At 45.9% G+C, this 18,629-nt stretch overlaps 1 protein-coding gene across 1 annotated transcript in view; it reads right to left on the bottom strand.

Moving 5' to 3' along the window:
- Positions 1-4,200: 4,200 nt before the first annotated feature.
- TTN (titin) overlaps positions 4,201-18,629 on the bottom strand; it is a 269,865-nt gene continuing 255,436 nt past the window's right edge. The window contains exons 303-314 of the mRNA XM_087819741.1: positions 17,949-18,533; positions 17,504-17,809; positions 17,089-17,388; positions 15,878-16,453; positions 15,475-15,780; positions 14,376-14,969; positions 8,366-14,250; positions 8,082-8,238; positions 6,702-7,384; positions 6,460-6,613; positions 5,623-5,925; positions 4,201-5,487 (exon numbers count right to left, since the gene is read on the bottom strand). Of these exons, the coding sequence (XP_087675867.1) occupies positions 5,192-5,487; positions 5,623-5,925; positions 6,460-6,613; positions 6,702-7,384; positions 8,082-8,238; positions 8,366-14,250; positions 14,376-14,969; positions 15,475-15,780; positions 15,878-16,453; positions 17,089-17,388; positions 17,504-17,809; positions 17,949-18,533 (10,145 nt within the window). The 3' untranslated portion in view covers positions 4,201-5,191. The remainder of the gene's footprint in view (positions 5,488-5,622; positions 5,926-6,459; positions 6,614-6,701; positions 7,385-8,081; positions 8,239-8,365; positions 14,251-14,375; positions 14,970-15,474; positions 15,781-15,877; positions 16,454-17,088; positions 17,389-17,503; positions 17,810-17,948; positions 18,534-18,629) is intronic.

Genomic DNA, 18,629 nt, shown 5'->3' with positions numbered 1-18,629 from the left:
CTGCTTCTCCACGGCCAATTCCACAACAAGGAGCCGTCACTGAGAAGGCTGTGGGCAGTAGGGTGCTCCCCCATCTCTATGAGTTACCCTCAGCCCCACCCTCTTTCTGTGCCTGTAGAGTCTATCAGCCTGGTTTTATTACGTATATCCTGAGATCCCCAGAAAAGCACAAGAAAGACCTTTCCACGGATGGTTGTAAAGCCCCTGAGCTGTCATTACAGGGCCAGTGAGGGCTAGAAATTTGGTGGTAGGTGAAGGCCTTCCTGTGAGTGGAGTCCCCCAGGTGGAAATAAGCTCTGGTATAGAATGACAAATGTCATAGGTTTCTCAGAATACCTAAAGACTTTGTAAAACTAAAATTTGATCAGGTAACTACTTGGCTTAAATCTCTTTCATGTTCCCCTTACCTCCTAGGGCAAAGTCCAAACTCTCTCATATGGTTTATGAAACCTTTGGCAATGTTGTCCTGTCTCTCTCTCCTAGCCCTTCAGAGGTTCTTGTGCCAACCTTACTAACCTTTTTTTTTTTTTTTTTTTTTTTACTGTCCCCAGACCTCTGTGAGTGCAAAGTTCCTCTGCCTGGAAGCCGTGCCCACTCCTCCTTACCCCACACTTCAGGCCATGGCTTCTACATGGAGCTTCCTCTAACCTGACTGTTCTCCATTTCTCTGACTGCATCAGATGCCCCAGCCATGTGCTCTCAAATATCTTTTTTTTTTTTTTAAATCATAGCACTTACTTCCATTTTTGTAGGTGATATCCAGTTCCTCCTTCTGCCAAGATCTAGTTCTCTTCATACCTTCCATATTTTCACCCTCTGTCCCCCGTCTCAGCCTGATCATGTACAGCACCAACGAAAACAGTTCCATCACCAAGTAAGATTGGGGAGCACTGAGTACCTCTTGGAGAACCAACACATACTAGCTCATCAAAGGCTCTGAGAAGTCCTGCAGAAAGAAGTATAATTACCCTACCCAAGTCCTGACTGATGGCTGCCAGAGGGGAGGCAGCTTGGGGACTGTGTGAAAGAGGTTAAAGGGTTAAGAAGTACAAATCGGTAGCTACAAAACAGTCGGGGGATGTAAAATACAGCATAGGGAATACAGTCAACAATATTGTAATAACTATGTATGGTGGGCACCAGGTGGGTACTGGAAATAATAGGGGAACACTTTTTAAAGTGTGATTGTCTAACCACTATGTTGTACACATGAAACTAATACAAAATAATATTGAAGGTAAATTGTAATTGAAAAATAAAATTAAAAAAGAAAAGTACAATTACCAAAGTCCTAAGTTTATTTGGCTGTGGAACACTTTTGAAGAGCTTGGGAAATATGGACCCGGACATACCAAACAGCATAAAACTAAGCTTTCACTTTTTATAACCTTTGAATAAAAATTGATGGGCCAATCTATTTTTAAAAGTCTACCTATGTAGCAGACATGGTTTTCTCTTACTTCAAGGCAACTGGGCTTCCTCTGCCTGGATTTCTCAAAGTTACGTTTGGGGCAAAGTAAACAAATACAAATTACTTTCTTTCCCTGGAGCACAAACATTACTCTTGAAGCAGTCGGTATGGAGACCGCCAATTTATTAGCCTGTTACCGGGCTGTTTCTGATTTGCCCACTTCCCTACCTCTACATGGTTCATCTGTAATCAGCTACTATTGGAGAGAGCAGATGAATTCATCTTGTGGGAAATCCATCAAAACACTTCTTATAAAGATGTCGTCCCATGCCCATCGTGTCTAGTGGTTGAACTGCGTCTCCCCCAAAAGAATATGTTGAAGTCCCAGTACCTCAGGATGTGACTTTATTTGGAGACAGTCTTTACATGGATAACAAAGTTAAAATGAGGTAAAATTAGGGTAGATCCCAATATGCTGGGTCCTTTTAAGCAGGAACTTGGGGCCCACACAGGCATACCTGGAGAGCGCTGTGGGAACCGAGGGTGGCCATCCGTCCGCAAGCCAGAGAAGCAGGAACAGACCCCTCCCCAGCAGCCCTCGGGGGGAGCAGCCCCCTGACGCTTCCATTTTGGAGTCCTGGCCTTCGGGGCGCTTTGCCCCAGCAGCCCCAGCAAGCTAACCCAGCTCTGGGCATGGCGAGGCCTGGTCCCTACCCTCCCTGAAGTGCCGCTCGGTCTGGTCCCCGGCTTCCCGCGGTACCTGACAGAGTAATGGTTCCCGGCACTGCTCTGACAGTTTCACATGCAGTGACTTGTTGAATCCTCCCAACAACCCTGGGAGGCCGAGGCTGTCGTCACTCCCATTTTACGGACGAGAGCACCAAGGAACAGAGACGTTCCTTAACCGGCCCCAGGTCACACAGCAGACCCTAGTTTCAGCTTGTCTGCTCTGGGTTCCGAGCGAGGATGTGGAATTCCTACACTGAGCGGCCTATCGCGTGGCCAGGGTGCGGGCCTTATGACACAGACAGGAAGGACCCAGCGAAAAGAGGGCAGGGTGACAGAAGATTCCTGGGGGGCCTGGAGGACTGAGTGGAGCCGGAGCCGGGCTGCCTGCTCTCCGCCGCCCCCTGCCGGCGCCGGGAGGGAACAGGCGCGGGGCCGCTCCCCCAGGCCGCCGGGGGCCCCGCTAATTCATAAGCAGCAGCCAGGCCTTCCGTTTGTCTGCGACCCCCTAGCTGGGTAGGCGGCTGCCGCTCCTTCCCCGGCCCGCAGCGCGCTCGGCCCGGGAGCCGCAGCTTCGGAAGCGCAGCTGCGCGGCGAAGCCCGCTCGGCGTCGACGTGCCCGGCGGCCCGGCCCGCGGCCCGCGCGGGGCTGGTGGGGACCGCGCTCGGAGCCGCCCGGCGGGCCCTGCCTGGGGTGCGAGCCGAGGGCTGGCGGTTCAAGCCGTCGGGTGCTGCGGGGGCTGCTGACGCCGCGCCCCCCTGGCTGCGCCACCGGCCGGAGGCCCCCTCTCCTGGGAGGTTATTCCCCAGCCCACACCCGGCCCCGGCCCCCAGCTGCAGCCCACCGTCGCCAGCTGGCAGTCAGGGGGCACAGGGGCCAGCCCCCTTGCTCCCAAGCAGAACCAGCTCTGGTGCAACTTAGGCTCCCCGTGGGGTCCGGCTGAAGCTGCTGCAGAGACCGCCCAGGCTCCCCCCCCCCGCCTCCCCCCGCCTCCCCCCGCCTCCCCCCGCCTCCCCCCGCCTCCCCCCGCCTCCCCCCGCCTCCCCCCGCCTCCCCCCGCCTCCCCCCGCCTCCCCTCCCCCCGCCTCCCCCCGCCTCCCCTCCCCCCGCCTCCCCCCGTCCCCCCTCCCCCCGCCTCCCCCGTCCCCCCTCCCCCGCCTCCCCCCTCCTCCCCCTGCCTCCCCTCCCCCTCCCCCCGCCTCCCCCCGCCCCCGCTTCCCTCCCCCAGCAGTGCCGCCCCCATTACTTACACAAGTCCCTGCGTTAGGCTGTGCTTTTCGGGACTCTGACTTGAGACAGTGCTTGCTGAATCAGCTAATGACAGTGCCTTTGCTTCAGCTTTGGCCGCTGGTACATTTAGAAGCGGCTGTACTTGTATTTACATCTATAACTTGTACTTAGGAGGTAGTGCGGGCAAAGAATCAACTTCATAGGCTCACAATTACAGTGATCTAATTGAAGTGGATAAATACAGATATTTCGGGCTCTAGATATTTTATTATCAAGTATAGATCAATTGTTTTAAAAAGCATGGTATGATAGCATTTAAAACCAGTTCTTTAGCTTTGAGGGCCTTGTTTGTTCTATCTCAGTTTGGAGCTGCAATAGTCAATGTCAGGTGCACAGTCAATCATTTTCCTTGAAGTTGTCATTTTCTCTTCACTACAGTCCTTGAGGGACAAGGTCAGTACCGTCTTGCTCATCTGTATGTTGTTCCCTGTGGTGTCTAGCACAAAATATTGCAGCTGTTGAATATCTTTGGTAGATTTGGTTGAATCAGCTCCCATAAAAATACTTTTCTTGGTAAGTTTAGAAGATTTAATCTATTATTTGGGGGGATTTTGTTAACTTTTGAGGATAAATTTATCCATGAGAATCAATCTATGCTTCAAAAAAATTTGTTGAATATATTCAGTACAATAATTTAAATATTTTTTTTAATGAACTTACGATCATGGGCTATTTTGAACTTGAGTTGCTTTATCTTATGACCATTTCTGTGATTTGTGAAGGCGCATACCTCCCCAACCCCAGAATTTCACAGAAAACAACCAACCACACATTTCGAGGTGCAGATAGCTTGCTTTATTTTGTTGTTACTATCTCAGGGAGGTCCAACAATTATAACTAACAATCGAATTTATACTTGCATGAAAAGAACTACATCAGATTGACATTTTGGGCAGTTAGTAATATTGTTGTTAGTTTAACGACAGCTTTATTTTGCTTTTGTTCTTGTTGTTAGTTTTTGCTGTGGCTCATTGCTTAGTTGCCCCAGTTTCTCAGGGTAATTTAAATTTAGAGCTACCACACGAAGGCATTGGCTGCACCCCGGGACCTCCAAGAGCTGGCACTGCTCCGACATAGGAATACTTGAATAGCTTGGTTAAATGAGGGGATGGCCAGGTGATGTTACTTTCCCAAGCTACCCAGGCACTCTCTATGGTCAGAGACAGTGTAAAATGAGCGAACAAAGTGCTGGCCGTTGCACTTTGCTCTGGTAATATTTAAGTCATGATAATTTTGAGTGACATCATCAGAGAAAATGTAAGACGTTAAAGTGTTGCTTACAGGAGGGTAAATGCAAACATCACCAATGCCTTACATTTCTGATTCAATAGGTATTGGTGCACATGTCAGGTGGATGAGACATCTTCAGCGGGGACTTTCTCAACCCACTGAGGCATACTTAGACTTCAACGCTATGTTGAGGCACAAAGATTGATTAAGTGTTGAGAGGGTATTCGTCCCATAAGAAACTTTCTCCTACCAACAGTTAGTTTCAAAAGTTACATTGTAAAATGTCATAAAATAATGGTACAAAACTTTATAACCGTTAATCCGGCTATATACAGTATGTACATGTCACTAGAAAATGCATAATATTCTTAGGTCAACAATTAGAAAAGATTGAAATGCATATTTTGAACTTTGACTCATTTAGGTTGATACAAAACTACTTGTTTTCTCAATATTTACAGATCGGAAGGATTAGTCCATGTGAATTATTTGTGAAAGGTTAAGGATGAGTGAGGATGAGAGCACAGGCCCTCTTAAATGGATCGAATGTTTATATTCACAGTAGCAGAGTCAGATCCAAATTCATTCCCTAAGCTCAGGGTATAAAGCCCACCGTCCTGTTTCTGTACGTCCATGATGATCAGGGTGGTCAGGTCCTCTGTGTTTTCAATGCGGAATCTCCCCTGTTCTTCACTGTGGATCTCTCTTCCACCACATGACCATGTTATTTCTGGGGCCGGCTCACCGGTAAAAGCGCAGGCTACTGTTAAAACTTTGCCCTCATCGATGCTGATGTCAGAGGGGAGAGCTTCAATTTTAGGTGGAATTCCTTTATGGAACAACAACAGAAAAGTTTTAGGGATCACAGAAAAAGTAATGATTTGCTTTCTACTGAATTGTGTGAACTAGAGACTACACGATGCTACTAGGCTTGTCAACCTCTATCAGTAATTTTATTGCTCACCTCTTACGCCTGCTGTAAGCATTCTACTAGTCGAGCTTGCCAGTTGTGTCATACTAGATTTTCCCATAAAACTGCTGGAACTCATTCCTACAAAGGACTCTTGCATGGAGGACATGCTTTGGGCAGACATGCTAGCAAATTTCATTTCAGTCATGCTGCTAGCACTGCTGCTGCTGAAACTGCTGAAGGAGGCCTCCTGCTTAGACGCAGACATTTGGACTGACTGAGACGAGAAGCTTCCTTGCAAGCTCGTGTCACCACTTGTCTTCAATACTACCTCTCTGGGAGGTTCTTCAACTAGAGCTGTGGAGCATAGCAGATACGGTGAACATCAATGACATCTGGTTAATGTGTGACATCTGACATTGACTTACAGGGATGGCAAACTTAAACACTGTACACAGAAACGTAACCCGAACAGTTTGCTGTGGAAGCATAAGCAGATACATACATACATACATTTGTCAAGAGCTAGCGCAGTGTCTCCAAGAAACGAATCCTTATGTTTCTATCATCACATTACATGCAGGTACTAGAATCACTAGGAGAAAAGTGATTAGTCATATAGAACATAATTTATATGTTGCGCATCCTGGGGGGGAAAAAATGTAACAGGGCAGCTGGTAGCTTTGCCTTGGAAGTTAAATGATCCACGTTTCTGTTGAGCTGTAAAGAAACTGATGGTAAGAATGAATTGACACAGGCGGCCTGTGCCTCTTACCCATGGAATTTAACGAGGCTCCTGGGTTTGCTGTGCTCAGAAAACAAAGGCAAAATAAAAAAATTAACCACATAAAGGCCTTAAACAAATAAGGAAAATGGCAAAGATATACTCACGAAGGACGGTTAAGGAAGCAGTGGCTGAACACTGGCCACGGAAGTTTTTGGCCTTAATCGTGTACTTCCCACTGTCGCTCACTGATGCGTTTCGGATTTCAAGAGAATATGCATTTCTGGAGCGACTTACACTGATGTTGGAAGAAACAGAAATCTAAAAAGAGAAAAAAGGGCTTCTTTGAGCTCTTCAGGAGTAGACGTAGTGTGTAAAATTTTCCTCGATAATAAATTCTGAAACTTACCGGCAGGTTGTTTTTAAACCACTCGATTTCAGGGGAGGGCTCACCACTGATTTCACAAGAGAATAGGACACTTTGTCCTTCGTTAACATTCTGAGATCTGGGCTGTGAGATGAAGGCCGGAGCCCCTGAGAGCTCTTGGCTCAGGCTCAAGTCATACTGACACTTGACGATGCCCTGGCTGGTTTTGCCGATGCAGGTGAGGACGCCTTCATGCTCGCGGCCGGCCCGCCTGATGGTCAGGGTCTGCTCGCCGCCCGAGACGCCGTACCTGTACTCCTCGGAGTTCGTGAGCTCCGCTCCATTGAGGACCCATTTCACATCGGTGGCGCCGGCAATGTTGGCTTTTAAAGTCACTTTCTGACCGTCAGTTATGCTCATCTGACTAGAAAAGGCTTTGATTTCAGCTTGAGTGCTGATTTCCTGTGATGTTTTCGTGACTTCCTCATGGACAATGGATTTTTCCAGGGAGGCTGCTTCTGACTTCTTGACCTTTTCAGAAATCGTAACCTTCGAAGCTTCCTCCACGAGGGCTAGCTTTTCTTGAGATTTCACCTCTGACTTCGTGATTTCTTCAGAAATTAAGGCTTTTTGGGAAATTTCCTCTTGGACAACTGCCTTCTTTTGGGATGTAATTTCGGAAGTCTTTTCTGTAGATACTTTCTGCATCTCAGTGTCTTTTACAGCTAAAAAAGAAACCTCTATAAGGAAAACTTAATTGGAAAGAGGCCCCGCCCTTTACTCCTGTCCGTTCTGCAAGTGGCCCACATACAGAGGAAAAAATGGTTGACTTCTGTATGCGGTGTGGGTAATGCCTAATTCTTCCTCAGACCCAATCTTGGAAAACTGCCATGCTTCACTTTTGTGGTCAGTGTAATGATTCTTTAAACTAAATTGAAGAAAGTTCTTATGACTTAAGGGGGAAAAAGTTTGAAAGGAATAGTCAAAGAATTTAGGAGATGTGTGTGTTTTGATTAATAAAAATGAATTATGTTTTAGACGATCAGGATGACAGCAAATTCATTTTAATGAGGAAAACTGATATAGCTCTTTCATTAACTTAGCAAAAGTAGAGGTTTAGGGGAGACGTACCAATTATATATCTACCTGACTTGATTCCTAAACATTCCTGGGAGCAGAGCTGGCCCTATGGAATCTTATATAACACCACGTACAATTCGGTACTTGATACATACTTTTTATGTGAACATAAAAGTATGTGCTAACTTCAAATATGTGTATTTCTACATTTGTGTACAAATGGTATTCTGGAATTCGGAAAATAGTTTTAATACTTTCTCGTGTGGGGAAGGTAAAGTGTTTAGAAATGTCACCCTAATATCATTTTCTGAAAAATGTTGGTAAGAACAAGAGCCAACCTACCTTTTATGGTTAATTTGCAGCTAGAGGACACAGATCCAGCTGAGTTCGTTACTGTACAAGTGTAAAGCCCGCTGTCGGAAGTGTCGGTTTTATGAATTTCTAAGAAGAATCCTCCTTTGTCTTCAGAAAGTTTATATTTACCCCCTTGTGCAATAGCCTGTAGAATGCAAGTGATTTGAATTTTAAAACGTGATTTAATTTTTCAACTTTATTTGGAAGATGGGGATGAGGGAAAAGTTTAGTTTTTTTAGAAGATAAAATTAAGACATTTAAGAATTGGTTACCTTTCCATCCTTTGTCCAGATGACAGTTGGCTGGGGTTCTCCAGTAGCTTTAATTGAAAACTTAGCAATGCTGTCTGAAGAAACAGTTGTATCCTGCAGCCCAGTAACAATTACTGGCTTTGAGGATATTGGCTCAGGAGCTTTTGTTTCAGTTTTCTTGGTTTCTGTTGACTCAGCCGTTTTCTGAGCGGCTATCTTGGTTTCTGTGGACTCAGCAGTTTTCTGAGCTGATATCTTGGTTTCTGTAGACTCGGCAGTTTTCTGAGCTGATATCTTGGTTTCTGTGGACTCAGCAGTTTTCTGAGCGGATACCTTGGTTTCTGTTAACTCAGTTTTCTGAGCTGATACCTTGGTTTCGGTTAACTCAGCCGTTTTCTGAGCCGATACCTTGGCTTCTGTTGACTCAGCACTTTTCTGAGCTGATACCTTGGTTTCTGTTGACTCAGCAGTTTTCTGAGTTGATTTCTTAGTTTCTGCTATGCTTGACACCTGCTCGTGGATGCTCTTAAAGGCTTGTCCCATAAACTGTAACTTAGTTTTGGAAGTTCCGCCTTCACCAGAAATCTCACAAATGTATTCTCCACAATCGGATTCAGTGAGGTTATGGATTTTGAGCTCATAGGTGCCGTCTGCTGAATAATGAAACTGGAAATGCCCATTCTCCTTCAGTTTCTTGCCATCTTTATACCAGGTGACCTCTTTTGCACATAATACACTACTTTCAACAGCACAGGTCAGCTTGGCAATATCTTTAACAGCTTCTGCTTTCAGGGACTGAGTTATCTTGGGCGGGGCAGGGACTGGTAGCTGCCCAACTTTCTCTGTTGCCGGGGGTTTTGTCTCTGTGGGTGACACGGCTTTTGGGGGAGAAGTCACCAGTTCTGGAGATTTCACTCGTTTTGGAGACTTAACTCCTTCTGGGGATTTCACCTGAGGCTCTGGGGATTTGACCTTCGGTGGCGATGTCACAGCCTTTTCAGTAACCCTGGACTTTTGAATAGTGAGAGTAAACTGTGCTTCTTGCCTCCCTTCACTGTTTTCTACCACCACGCTGTAGTTGCCCTCATCAGAAGCCTGGACCGAAGAGATCTCAAAGGTCGATTTGTATTTCGTGGTGGTCACTTGGTGGCGGGTGGAAGTGCTGATTACTTGCCCTCCACGCAGCCAGGTCACGGTTGGTACCGGCTCACCATCTGTGTCACAAGAAAACCTTGCAGACTCTCCCTCAGAGACAGTTACGGACCTTGGCTTGGTTAGGATTCTTGCTGCCAAAGTGGACTTGATCTTTCTGTGTGTGGATTTTTCTTCCAGCAGCTTTTCTTCTACTGCAGCCCTTTTCATTTCTGCAGATGCGTGGTGTTCATATGATGAGAGACTTTCCCTTGTCTCTGTCATCTGTGATTTCATTTCCCTGACTGAGGAAGCAGCTTCCATCTCGGACGTTTTCTTGAACGATGACACTGCATATGCCTCTGTTCTTGTCAGGTCAGGGAAAATGGACCGGGGGGCATCCTCGTCTCTGCGCCGGGAAGCGTAGGTGGTGTAGTCCCCTCCTGTTACGTCCAAGGTCGCATAGTCCGAAGCTTCGCCCTTGTAGTTGGTGCACACGGCGCGGTACGTCCCGCTGTCGTCAATGTGACAGTCCAGAATTTCCAGGCTCAGGACCCCACTCGTGTTGGTGTAGTGGATCTTGCTGCTCTCCTGGAGCTCCACACCATTGTGGTACCATTTCACCTCGGCAGTTGGCTTAGATTGAACGTTTAAGATAAACCGCGTATTCTGGCCGCAGGGCACCCTGTGGGATCGCATTCTCAGCGTGATTCGCGGGGCATGGTCCAGCGTGAAGGGCTGCTGAGTCAACACTTCATACTTCCTTTCCGACGTCCTCTGAGTCTTTAAAGCAGCTTTCATGGACTCATACCTGGAAAAGATGTCAAACCTTGCCGACCTCTCAAACCTTGAGAGTGACCTCTCACTGGAGACGGGGCTGGGGGAACGTGGGCGAGTTCTCTCTGGAGTGGGAGACCTTCTTTCTGTGTCATCTTCCGATTCCTCAGCTGGCGGCGGGCGCGTCCGGATCAGCTCGGCCACCGGCCTCATTAACTCAATGTAAGTTGGGGACAGGGAGCGCCGTCGTCTCAGCAGTCTAGACACAGACGAGGATGACTCTCTCTGAGCACGCTTTGTGATTTCGTATTCTTCCTCGATTTCTGTTATTTCCGTTACTTGTCTCTGTTGCTTTGATTTCTTCCTAGACTTCTGTTCCTTTGACATGCGGTCCAGCTCGCTTTTGTATTCGGACAGCCGCTGGGTGGCTGCAAGTGGCCGAAGCAGCTCCTCGTCCTCCCGGGCCGCCAGGATGCGCTGCCGCTGTTTGGGGGGCCTGTGGGCGGCCTGCGCGTGCCGCTCCCGCAGTTCTGCGTAGCTCGTGCTCGTCTCGGCCTTGGTGGGGATGTGGTAGGTTGAATACCTGAAGTCTTTCCTTGTCTCCTCCACCTTGACGTGGGCTTGCGGGGACGAGTACCGCAGGCTGGAAAGCTCGAAGCGTGGAGGGCTCCGGCTCGGGGGCGAAGCCGAGAAGCCTAACTCAAGCTCCTCTTCAAGACGCAGCCTCTCTTCCTCCGTTCTCTTCATCGCCAAGTAGTCATCGATGGGAAGGAGCAGCTCTTCATCGGAGATGTCACCAAGGGAACGCCTCCTAGGTCTGTAGTAGAAGGCATAATCGGGAGAAGGCGTGCGCCGGCGGGCCGGCCTCACCATTTCCAGGTCATCCTGGGTCAGCTTGGGGATGCGCCACTTGGGCCTGTATTGATCCGTGAAGCGCGGGAGAGGCGTCACGTAGAACTGTTCCCATCTCGAAAGGCGGATGCGCTTTTGTCGTTTCTGTACAACTCTGTCAATTTTCCCAGGCATTTCAAATTGATCGCGTATCTTTTTGTACCATTTCATGTCAGACATAGGCACAAACTGCTTAATGCGCTGGTCTTCCTCCGTGGCGGGCTGCTTGTGCTTGCGGGGCTCTGGCACTTCGTAAGGCATCCGGAGCTTCCTCTCCTGCTGCCTCTCCTCTGTCTCAAGGCGGAACTCGCCCTTCACGGTCTTGGTGCTCACAGCTGGCTTGTAGAGGATGGCAGCTTCTCTCAGGGCCTCTTGGGCTACCTGGGTCAGTGGCACACTTTCCTTTCCGGAAAGAATTTCAGCCATTCTTAGTGTCTTGTCAATTTGCTTTTGTACGTGTCGTTCACGCTCCTCTTTGCTCTTGAATTCCTGTTTGACGTACCTCAAGCGTTCCACTTTTAGGTGCGCCTGGCAGCTGGTGGATCCAGCTGTGTTTGTGGCTGTGACCCTATAATAACCAGTGTCCTCGGGCAAAGTATCCCGGATGTGCAAAGCATAATAATCCAAGCCTTCGTGGATAATTTCAATGTTAGGCCCGAGGGACAGTGGCTGACCATCTTTTTCCCATTTTAAAGTTGGCGGGGGGATTCCAGAAACTCGGATCTCAAAGCTGACACTTTGGCCTTCCTGGCATTCTGCATTGGCCAGTAGCCTTTTGAACATGGGTCTTAAGGTTGTGTCTGCTGGAGGTGGGTGTGGGGTCACGGTCAGCTTTGCTTTACAGCTGTCCTCACCGTATTTGTTTCTGGCCACAATAGCATATTCGGCATCATCATCTGTTGTTACACTGTTGATTGTTAATTGATAAAGACCCTTGTCAGACTCAAATGTGTACTTCTTATCATCATCACCTGGTTTGATTTTCTGGCCTGACTTATACCATGTTACACGAGGCTCTGGGTGGACAGTTATGGTTACTCCAAACCGGACGTTTTCGCCCACATAAGCTGTCTTGTTAAAGAGAGGCAGGGTAAATTCTGGTGGCCTTTCCAGGAGTCTCATGGCATCTGTTCTGCGCTTCATCTTCTTCATGGTTCTACGGCAGTAATAGTCATAAACTTCTCTCACTCCTTTAACAAACAGCTCTGCATAGGAACTGTCTTCACCATAGTCATTGACTACTTTGCATCTGTAGGTACCATCATCGAATTTGGTAATGTCCTTAATGTACATGGTGGCCATTCCATCTTCATAGGTGATTTCATATTTCTCGCTGTTCTCCAGCTGTCTGACACCAAAGTACCAGGTCACTTGGGTAGACTGGTCATAATTTTCAATTTTGCAGATGTATTTGACATGCCCTCCTTCTTCGCTAACTGCATGCATTATCTGCCCAGAAATCGGGCCAATTTCAATGGATGCCACTTTAACTTTAGCAACGCTCACTCCCTTCTGAGATCGAATTGCACCACCACAGGAGATCCTGGCTGCAGACACAACCATGTTGAGGTCTTTCTTGATCAGAGTGTGGTAGTAACGTCGGTGTTTTAATGTTCTGATAACTTTAGTGCTGACTCTCTCTGTCTTCTGCTTCAGCCATGGGTGCTGGAGTGCTTCAGATGCTGTCATGCGAGATTTTCTCTCTTTCACTAACAGCCGGTCAACAAAATCCATGGCTTCCAGGCTGATCTCTTTGAATGCCTCCTCATCAAAAGTATATTCAGCATTCCGGATGTTCTCAATCATCTGTTGGTTGGTTTCAGCCAGGAATGGATTGATACCACTCAACAGCACATACACCAGTGTTCCGAGTGACCACATGTCTGTGGCTGTGCTGACAACATCATGCTGGTGGACTTCAGGTGCATAGTATTCAGGGGCCGTGAACAGAAGCCTAAAGTTGTCCCCTGGCTTCAGCTGACGAGCTTGACCAAATTCTATGATTTTAATGATGGAGCTCCGTCTTGTTTGGTAAATGATGTTTTCTGGTCTAATGTCAAAGTGTCCAATACTCTGACTATGTAAGAACTCAAGAGCTTCGCAGACCTGGCGAACATAACTTACAATTTCTCTTTCATTAAGTTCAAAAGCACTTGTGTTAATGCGTTCGAATATGTCAAGTCCTGATATGAACTCAAAGATCATAACCAATTCTTCCATGCTTTCAAATGATTCATGGAGGTATAAGATGTTTCTGTGCCTAGCGATATTTAGAATGGAAATTTCCTTCTTTACCAGAACCTGATCAGTCCCTTTGACTTTCACAAATTTAGCCATGTATGTCTTTTTTGAGGATGTTTCAACACAACGGTGGACGATTCCAAACTGACCACGCCCAAGGTCTTCAGCAATCATGTATTTCTCATAGAGTTCCTTGGTTGAAGAGTGAGATGCTTTAGTCATGGAAACTTCCATGGTTTCATCTACCTCTTCATCATAGTTCATAGCTCTGGTCTTATCTTCTTTGGTTACGGTTGGTTCCGAAGGCTCAGAAGGCTTGCTCAGGCCAAATTTATTTTCAGCTATTACACGGAACTGGTAACTTGTTTTTCCAAATAAGTTGATCACGGTATAACGTGTTTCTCGGGCCTGTCCTACACGGAGCCATCTTTCTGCAGTAGTTGCACATTTTTCAACAATGTAGTTGGTGATTTTGCTGCCACCATCAGAAGCTGGCTCAGTCCAGGTTAAATTGACAGAATCTCGTGAGACCTCACTAACTTTGACTCCTCTGGGTGGATCAGGAACATCAGCCACATCCAGTTCAACTGTCTTCTGATCAATCCCAAACCTGTTTTTAGCACAGACCACATAGAAACCAGCATCTTTTCTCTCCACTCCGTTGGGGAAAACAAGGGAGGTGAAAGATCGTGTGACAATAACTTGGTAGTGGCCATTATTGTCGATGAGATCTTGTCCTTTCTGCCAGGTGATCACAGGATCTGGTTTACCGCTGAAAGGGATCTTGATGCTGATCACTTCGCCTCGGAGAGCATGAACGGCTCCCATGCCTTCAAGAGTTTTAGGCAAGTGTATCTTAGCTGGAACTGTATCAGAATAAAAGAAAAAAGAGTATAATTTAGCAATGTCTAACACTTTGTAAGTGCAACAACCCCACTTCAATTAATAATGGGTCATCTAGCACCAAACAAGTTTACTAATTTGTTTTTACCTTCCACTTCCAAGGAGGCAGTGCCAGATACAGATCCCCCTTGGTTGGTAGCTCTGACTTGGTAAACTGTGGCATCGTCATCCGTGACAGTTGCAATAACGAGCTGGTGGTAGCCACCCTTAAACTCCTGAACCCTGTACTTTAATCCATCTGCGATGATTTCTTTGCCTTGTCTGTACCATTTCACAATAGGTTTTGGATGGCCAGTCACTTTGCAGACCAAAGTAGCATTGCTCTGATATCTGACGTTTAGATTTCTTAGTTCCTCTTTAAAGTGTGGTGCCTGGATTGGGACATCGGATATGGGAGTGACAGGTTCTGATATTTCACTCCATTCGCTTTCCCCACCTAGGTTTTCACACTTCACGCGGAACTCATATTCAAGACCTTCAATAAGGTTTTGCACTGAGAAGACAGTTTCTCGAATTTCTTCTGTTGTCACTGCAATCCATTTATTCTGCTTCTTCTCACGCTTCTCAAGGTAGTAATTTCTAATCTTTGCACCACCATCACTGGCAGGTGGCTTCCAAGCCACAACACAAGACTCTTTCGTGATAGCAGTAATAGTTGGCTTGCCAGGAGCACTTGGCTTTTCTATTTAAAACAAACAGACAAAAAGGATTTGAGTATTGAGGTGAAACAAGCAGCTGTATTAAAAGCTCATTTTTTAAAAAAATGTTATGAATTCAAAGTTCTATTAAGAATCGCTATTCCAGAAAAATGAATTGATTATTTTATGCTAAGAAACTTAGCAAAACATGAAGTTCCTTTTTAAAGAAGAAGGGATAGGGTATATACAGGGGTGGGAAAAAGTAGATTTACAGTTGTAAGTACACGAAACACAGTTTATTCTTGTATTATAATATATTAATTATTATATTATTTTCCATACAAACAACTGTAAACTTACTCTTGCCTAGCACCTGTTTGCTCTTTTAGGTATGCAAAAATTCAATTTCAGTGAGATAAAAGGTTCTTGTGCTATACCTGAATCTTTGCTGTTTCCTTCCAAAATTTATTTCTGTTACAAAGAGTTTTATGTAAAGATATTTTTATGTAAAGAATTTTGCCATATGAAAATTGTAGCAGTTGTACTCACCAAATGGACTCTTAATGATCACAACTGAGGGGACCTCCAGAGGGTCACTGATGCCAAAAGTGTTCTGAGCCGAAACACGGAAGTAGTAGCCAGCATTTTCTGTGAGGTTCACAATTCTACAGGTTGTCACTGAGATGGCTGAAGACACCAATTGCCATTCAGCCCCTTCCTTGGCCTCACATTTCTCCACCACGTAATTGGTGATCCAGGAGCCTCCATCATCTTCCGGTGGCTTCCAGCTAATCACTACAGAGTTCTTTAATAGAGCTTCAATCACAATGGGTCCTGTAGGTTTGTCTGGTTTATCTGTTGAGGGAAAATACATAGTAGTGGTTTTTGTAGTGTCTCCTAAGATTTGTTTTCCTTTAAAAATAATAAAACACTGAAAATGAAAATAAAATACCTTGTATTTCCACATCAAGGATGGCATCAACTGTTCCAAAAACATTGCTGAGCTGAACTTTGTATTTCCCGGCATGAGTCTTACGCTGGACATTCTTCATGACGAGATGAGTGTAGTGCTCGGTGTTTTCAATAGTGGTGTTTTCTGAGTTTTGTACAAGTTTCTGGCCACGGAACCAGGTGATGGAAGGCACTGGACGACCAATGTACATAACATGAAGTCGAAGTGTCGAACCCACAGCACCGTAATATTTCTCTTTCAGTGGGTAACCGGGATGGAACTGCGGTGTTGCTTGCAGGAGAAGCTTACTACTGGTTTCTACCTCTCCAACCTCATTAGTAGCTATGCAGGTATAAACACCTTCATCTTCTTGTTCCTCTGTCATTACTGTCAGGGTGTGCGTGCGCCCATCTGAAGACATTTTGTACTTCCGGCTTTGTACGAGCTCCTTACCAAATCGGTACCACTTAATGTCAGGGAGAGGCCTCCCAATGATCTGGCATGAGAGTTGAGCAGCTTCACCCAATTTGGTGGTAACATCCTCCATTTCTTTGCGTACTCCTGGGGCTTCTCCAGCTGAAGGATATGAAAGGTAATAATGCATTATTGTTACTACTGATTCTATAATCCCCTGTCCTTGAATATCAGGAATTAATTTATCCTATTGACTAACACTTTATTAGAGACCATGATTTACATGAGTTTAATTCTTAAAAACTCTTTGCCGTCATTTTCCTGGGGTCATATGGAAAATAGGGATTCAGCGAGGACATTATTATACAGAGTGGCTTTTTTCTTTATGATTGGGAGGCATTAATGATGCATAGAGTTTTGAGGAAATGGGAATTCTCTCTATAAATCTGTAGTATCTTTGTCCTTACTTAGGTTCATTGAAGTTGGGTGCATTTGTTGACCCTTCAAGTCTTGTAAGGAATTATAAAACAACCCCATTGCACTCTAGGGAGATATTGCTCTAGGATTGTGCTCAGTTCACTGCACCTGACATTTCCTGTGATGATGTGCTAGGAATGGCTTCCTACAGAACCTATCCACCACTCCCTGTGTGTGCATATGCCAAAGTGAGTGTGACTCTTTCCAAACACTTGCTCATCAAGAAAGCTTTCTGGAGATCTACTTAGCATAGGGGAAGAATTAGTCGTAACATGTTACTTAGTTTGTAAATCATAGGCAGAGAACAAATAGCTACTTACATGTTAGTTTCGTCTTTACAGACATAGCAGTTCTTCGAGGTCTGCTAAGCCCAGCCTCATTTTCAGCAAAAACCCTGAATTCATATTCGGTAGCTTCCAGCAACCCCCCTATTGTGAATTGCCTGTCCTTGATGTGGTCCTTATTGCTCTTCTTCCAGGCACTGTCTCCGGATTGTCTATATTCAACCCAGTATCCAAGGATTTCCTTGCCACCATCACATTCAGGTTTCTCCCACTGTAGAGTGACACTATCTTTGGATATTGAAAGAATCTCAAGTTCTCCAGGTTGGCTTGGCTTATCTGAAATATTTTAAAACAATTGAAAAGGGAATCAACTATACTGCTGACATAAAAGAAAAAGACCAAAGATGGCTGGCCTCTTTGATTTTAACCCCTTTAGAAATTCTCTCCTTACCAAATGGATCTTTGCAAATAACTGGTTCAGAAGCAGGACTGGTCTCACTTAGGCCAACATCATTCTGTGCGATGACACGGAACTGATATTCAGCATCAGGAACGAGCCCTGTGACAGTGTACATTGTGGTCGTTATCTGAGTCTTATTGTGCCTGACCCACTTGTCAGTTGATGTCTCCTTGCGTTCGATGTAGTAGCCCGTAACTCGAGAACCACCGTCGTCTTTGGGCCGGGACCAGGACAGGCTGACAGAACTCTTGGTCACATCAAGTACTTCTGGAGGATTGCTTGGAGGCTCTGGAGGATCTAAGGGTATTAGTAGAAAACACACATGTGTTAGAGTACAGTTAGTTCGATGTAGTAGCCTGTGAGCTGATAGCTTTTATTTCAAAACAAAAGAGTACTGACAGAATTTTTACAATGTTGTGGTTGGAAGAGCACTTACTTAGTGGTGTTTTTGGTATGACTGGTTCCTCAGACTTCAAGGGTTTACTTATGCCAAACTGGTTTTCTGCTGAAACACGGAAATGGTATTCCACATTTTCTTTGAGGCCTTTGACCACCAGAGATGTACCTCGGACTCTGGAATCAATGGTATACCAGGCAGCTTTAGGCACTTCTCGTCTCTCAAGGATGTAGCCTAAGATGTCAGCGCCACCATCATCAGCTGGGGGTCTCCAGCTGACCCTTACAGAGCGAGCTTGTATGTCATCATATTCAAGTGGCCCTTCAGGAGTGTTAGGAATTCCTATCACCCTCACTTTGATGTAAACGGCCTTCTTGCCACATTTGTTTTCCAGAACCAGGTCGTAAGTGCCAGAATCATCCCTGACTGCTTCTTTGATGACAAGCTCGGTGTGTGTTTCAGAGGTTGCAATCATGGCACGCTTACTAATATCTTGGCCTTCTTTGGTCCATTTACATATTGGGTATGGTTTTCCTTTGATTGGAATGGTAAGTCTGATGACTCCACCTTGTCTTACAAGGACACCCTCCTGGTATTTTTCATCAAGTTCAATATCAGGATGTTCTGGGGAAAAAGGCAGGGTTACAATTAGCATTTTTTTTTTTTTTTTTTGTGGGGAGGAAGAAGAAATAAGTCTTAAGGCAATTATGGCAGAAAGTA

The sequence above is a fragment of the Miniopterus natalensis genome, chromosome 8 (genome assembly GCF_054644295.1).
Source record: "Miniopterus natalensis isolate mMinNat1 chromosome 8, mMinNat1.hap1, whole genome shotgun sequence".
Taxonomy (NCBI): domain Eukaryota; kingdom Metazoa; phylum Chordata; class Mammalia; order Chiroptera; family Miniopteridae; genus Miniopterus; species Miniopterus natalensis.
Note: the sequence above shows the minus strand (reverse complement) of the source record. Positions and strands in the feature narration are given on the sequence as shown.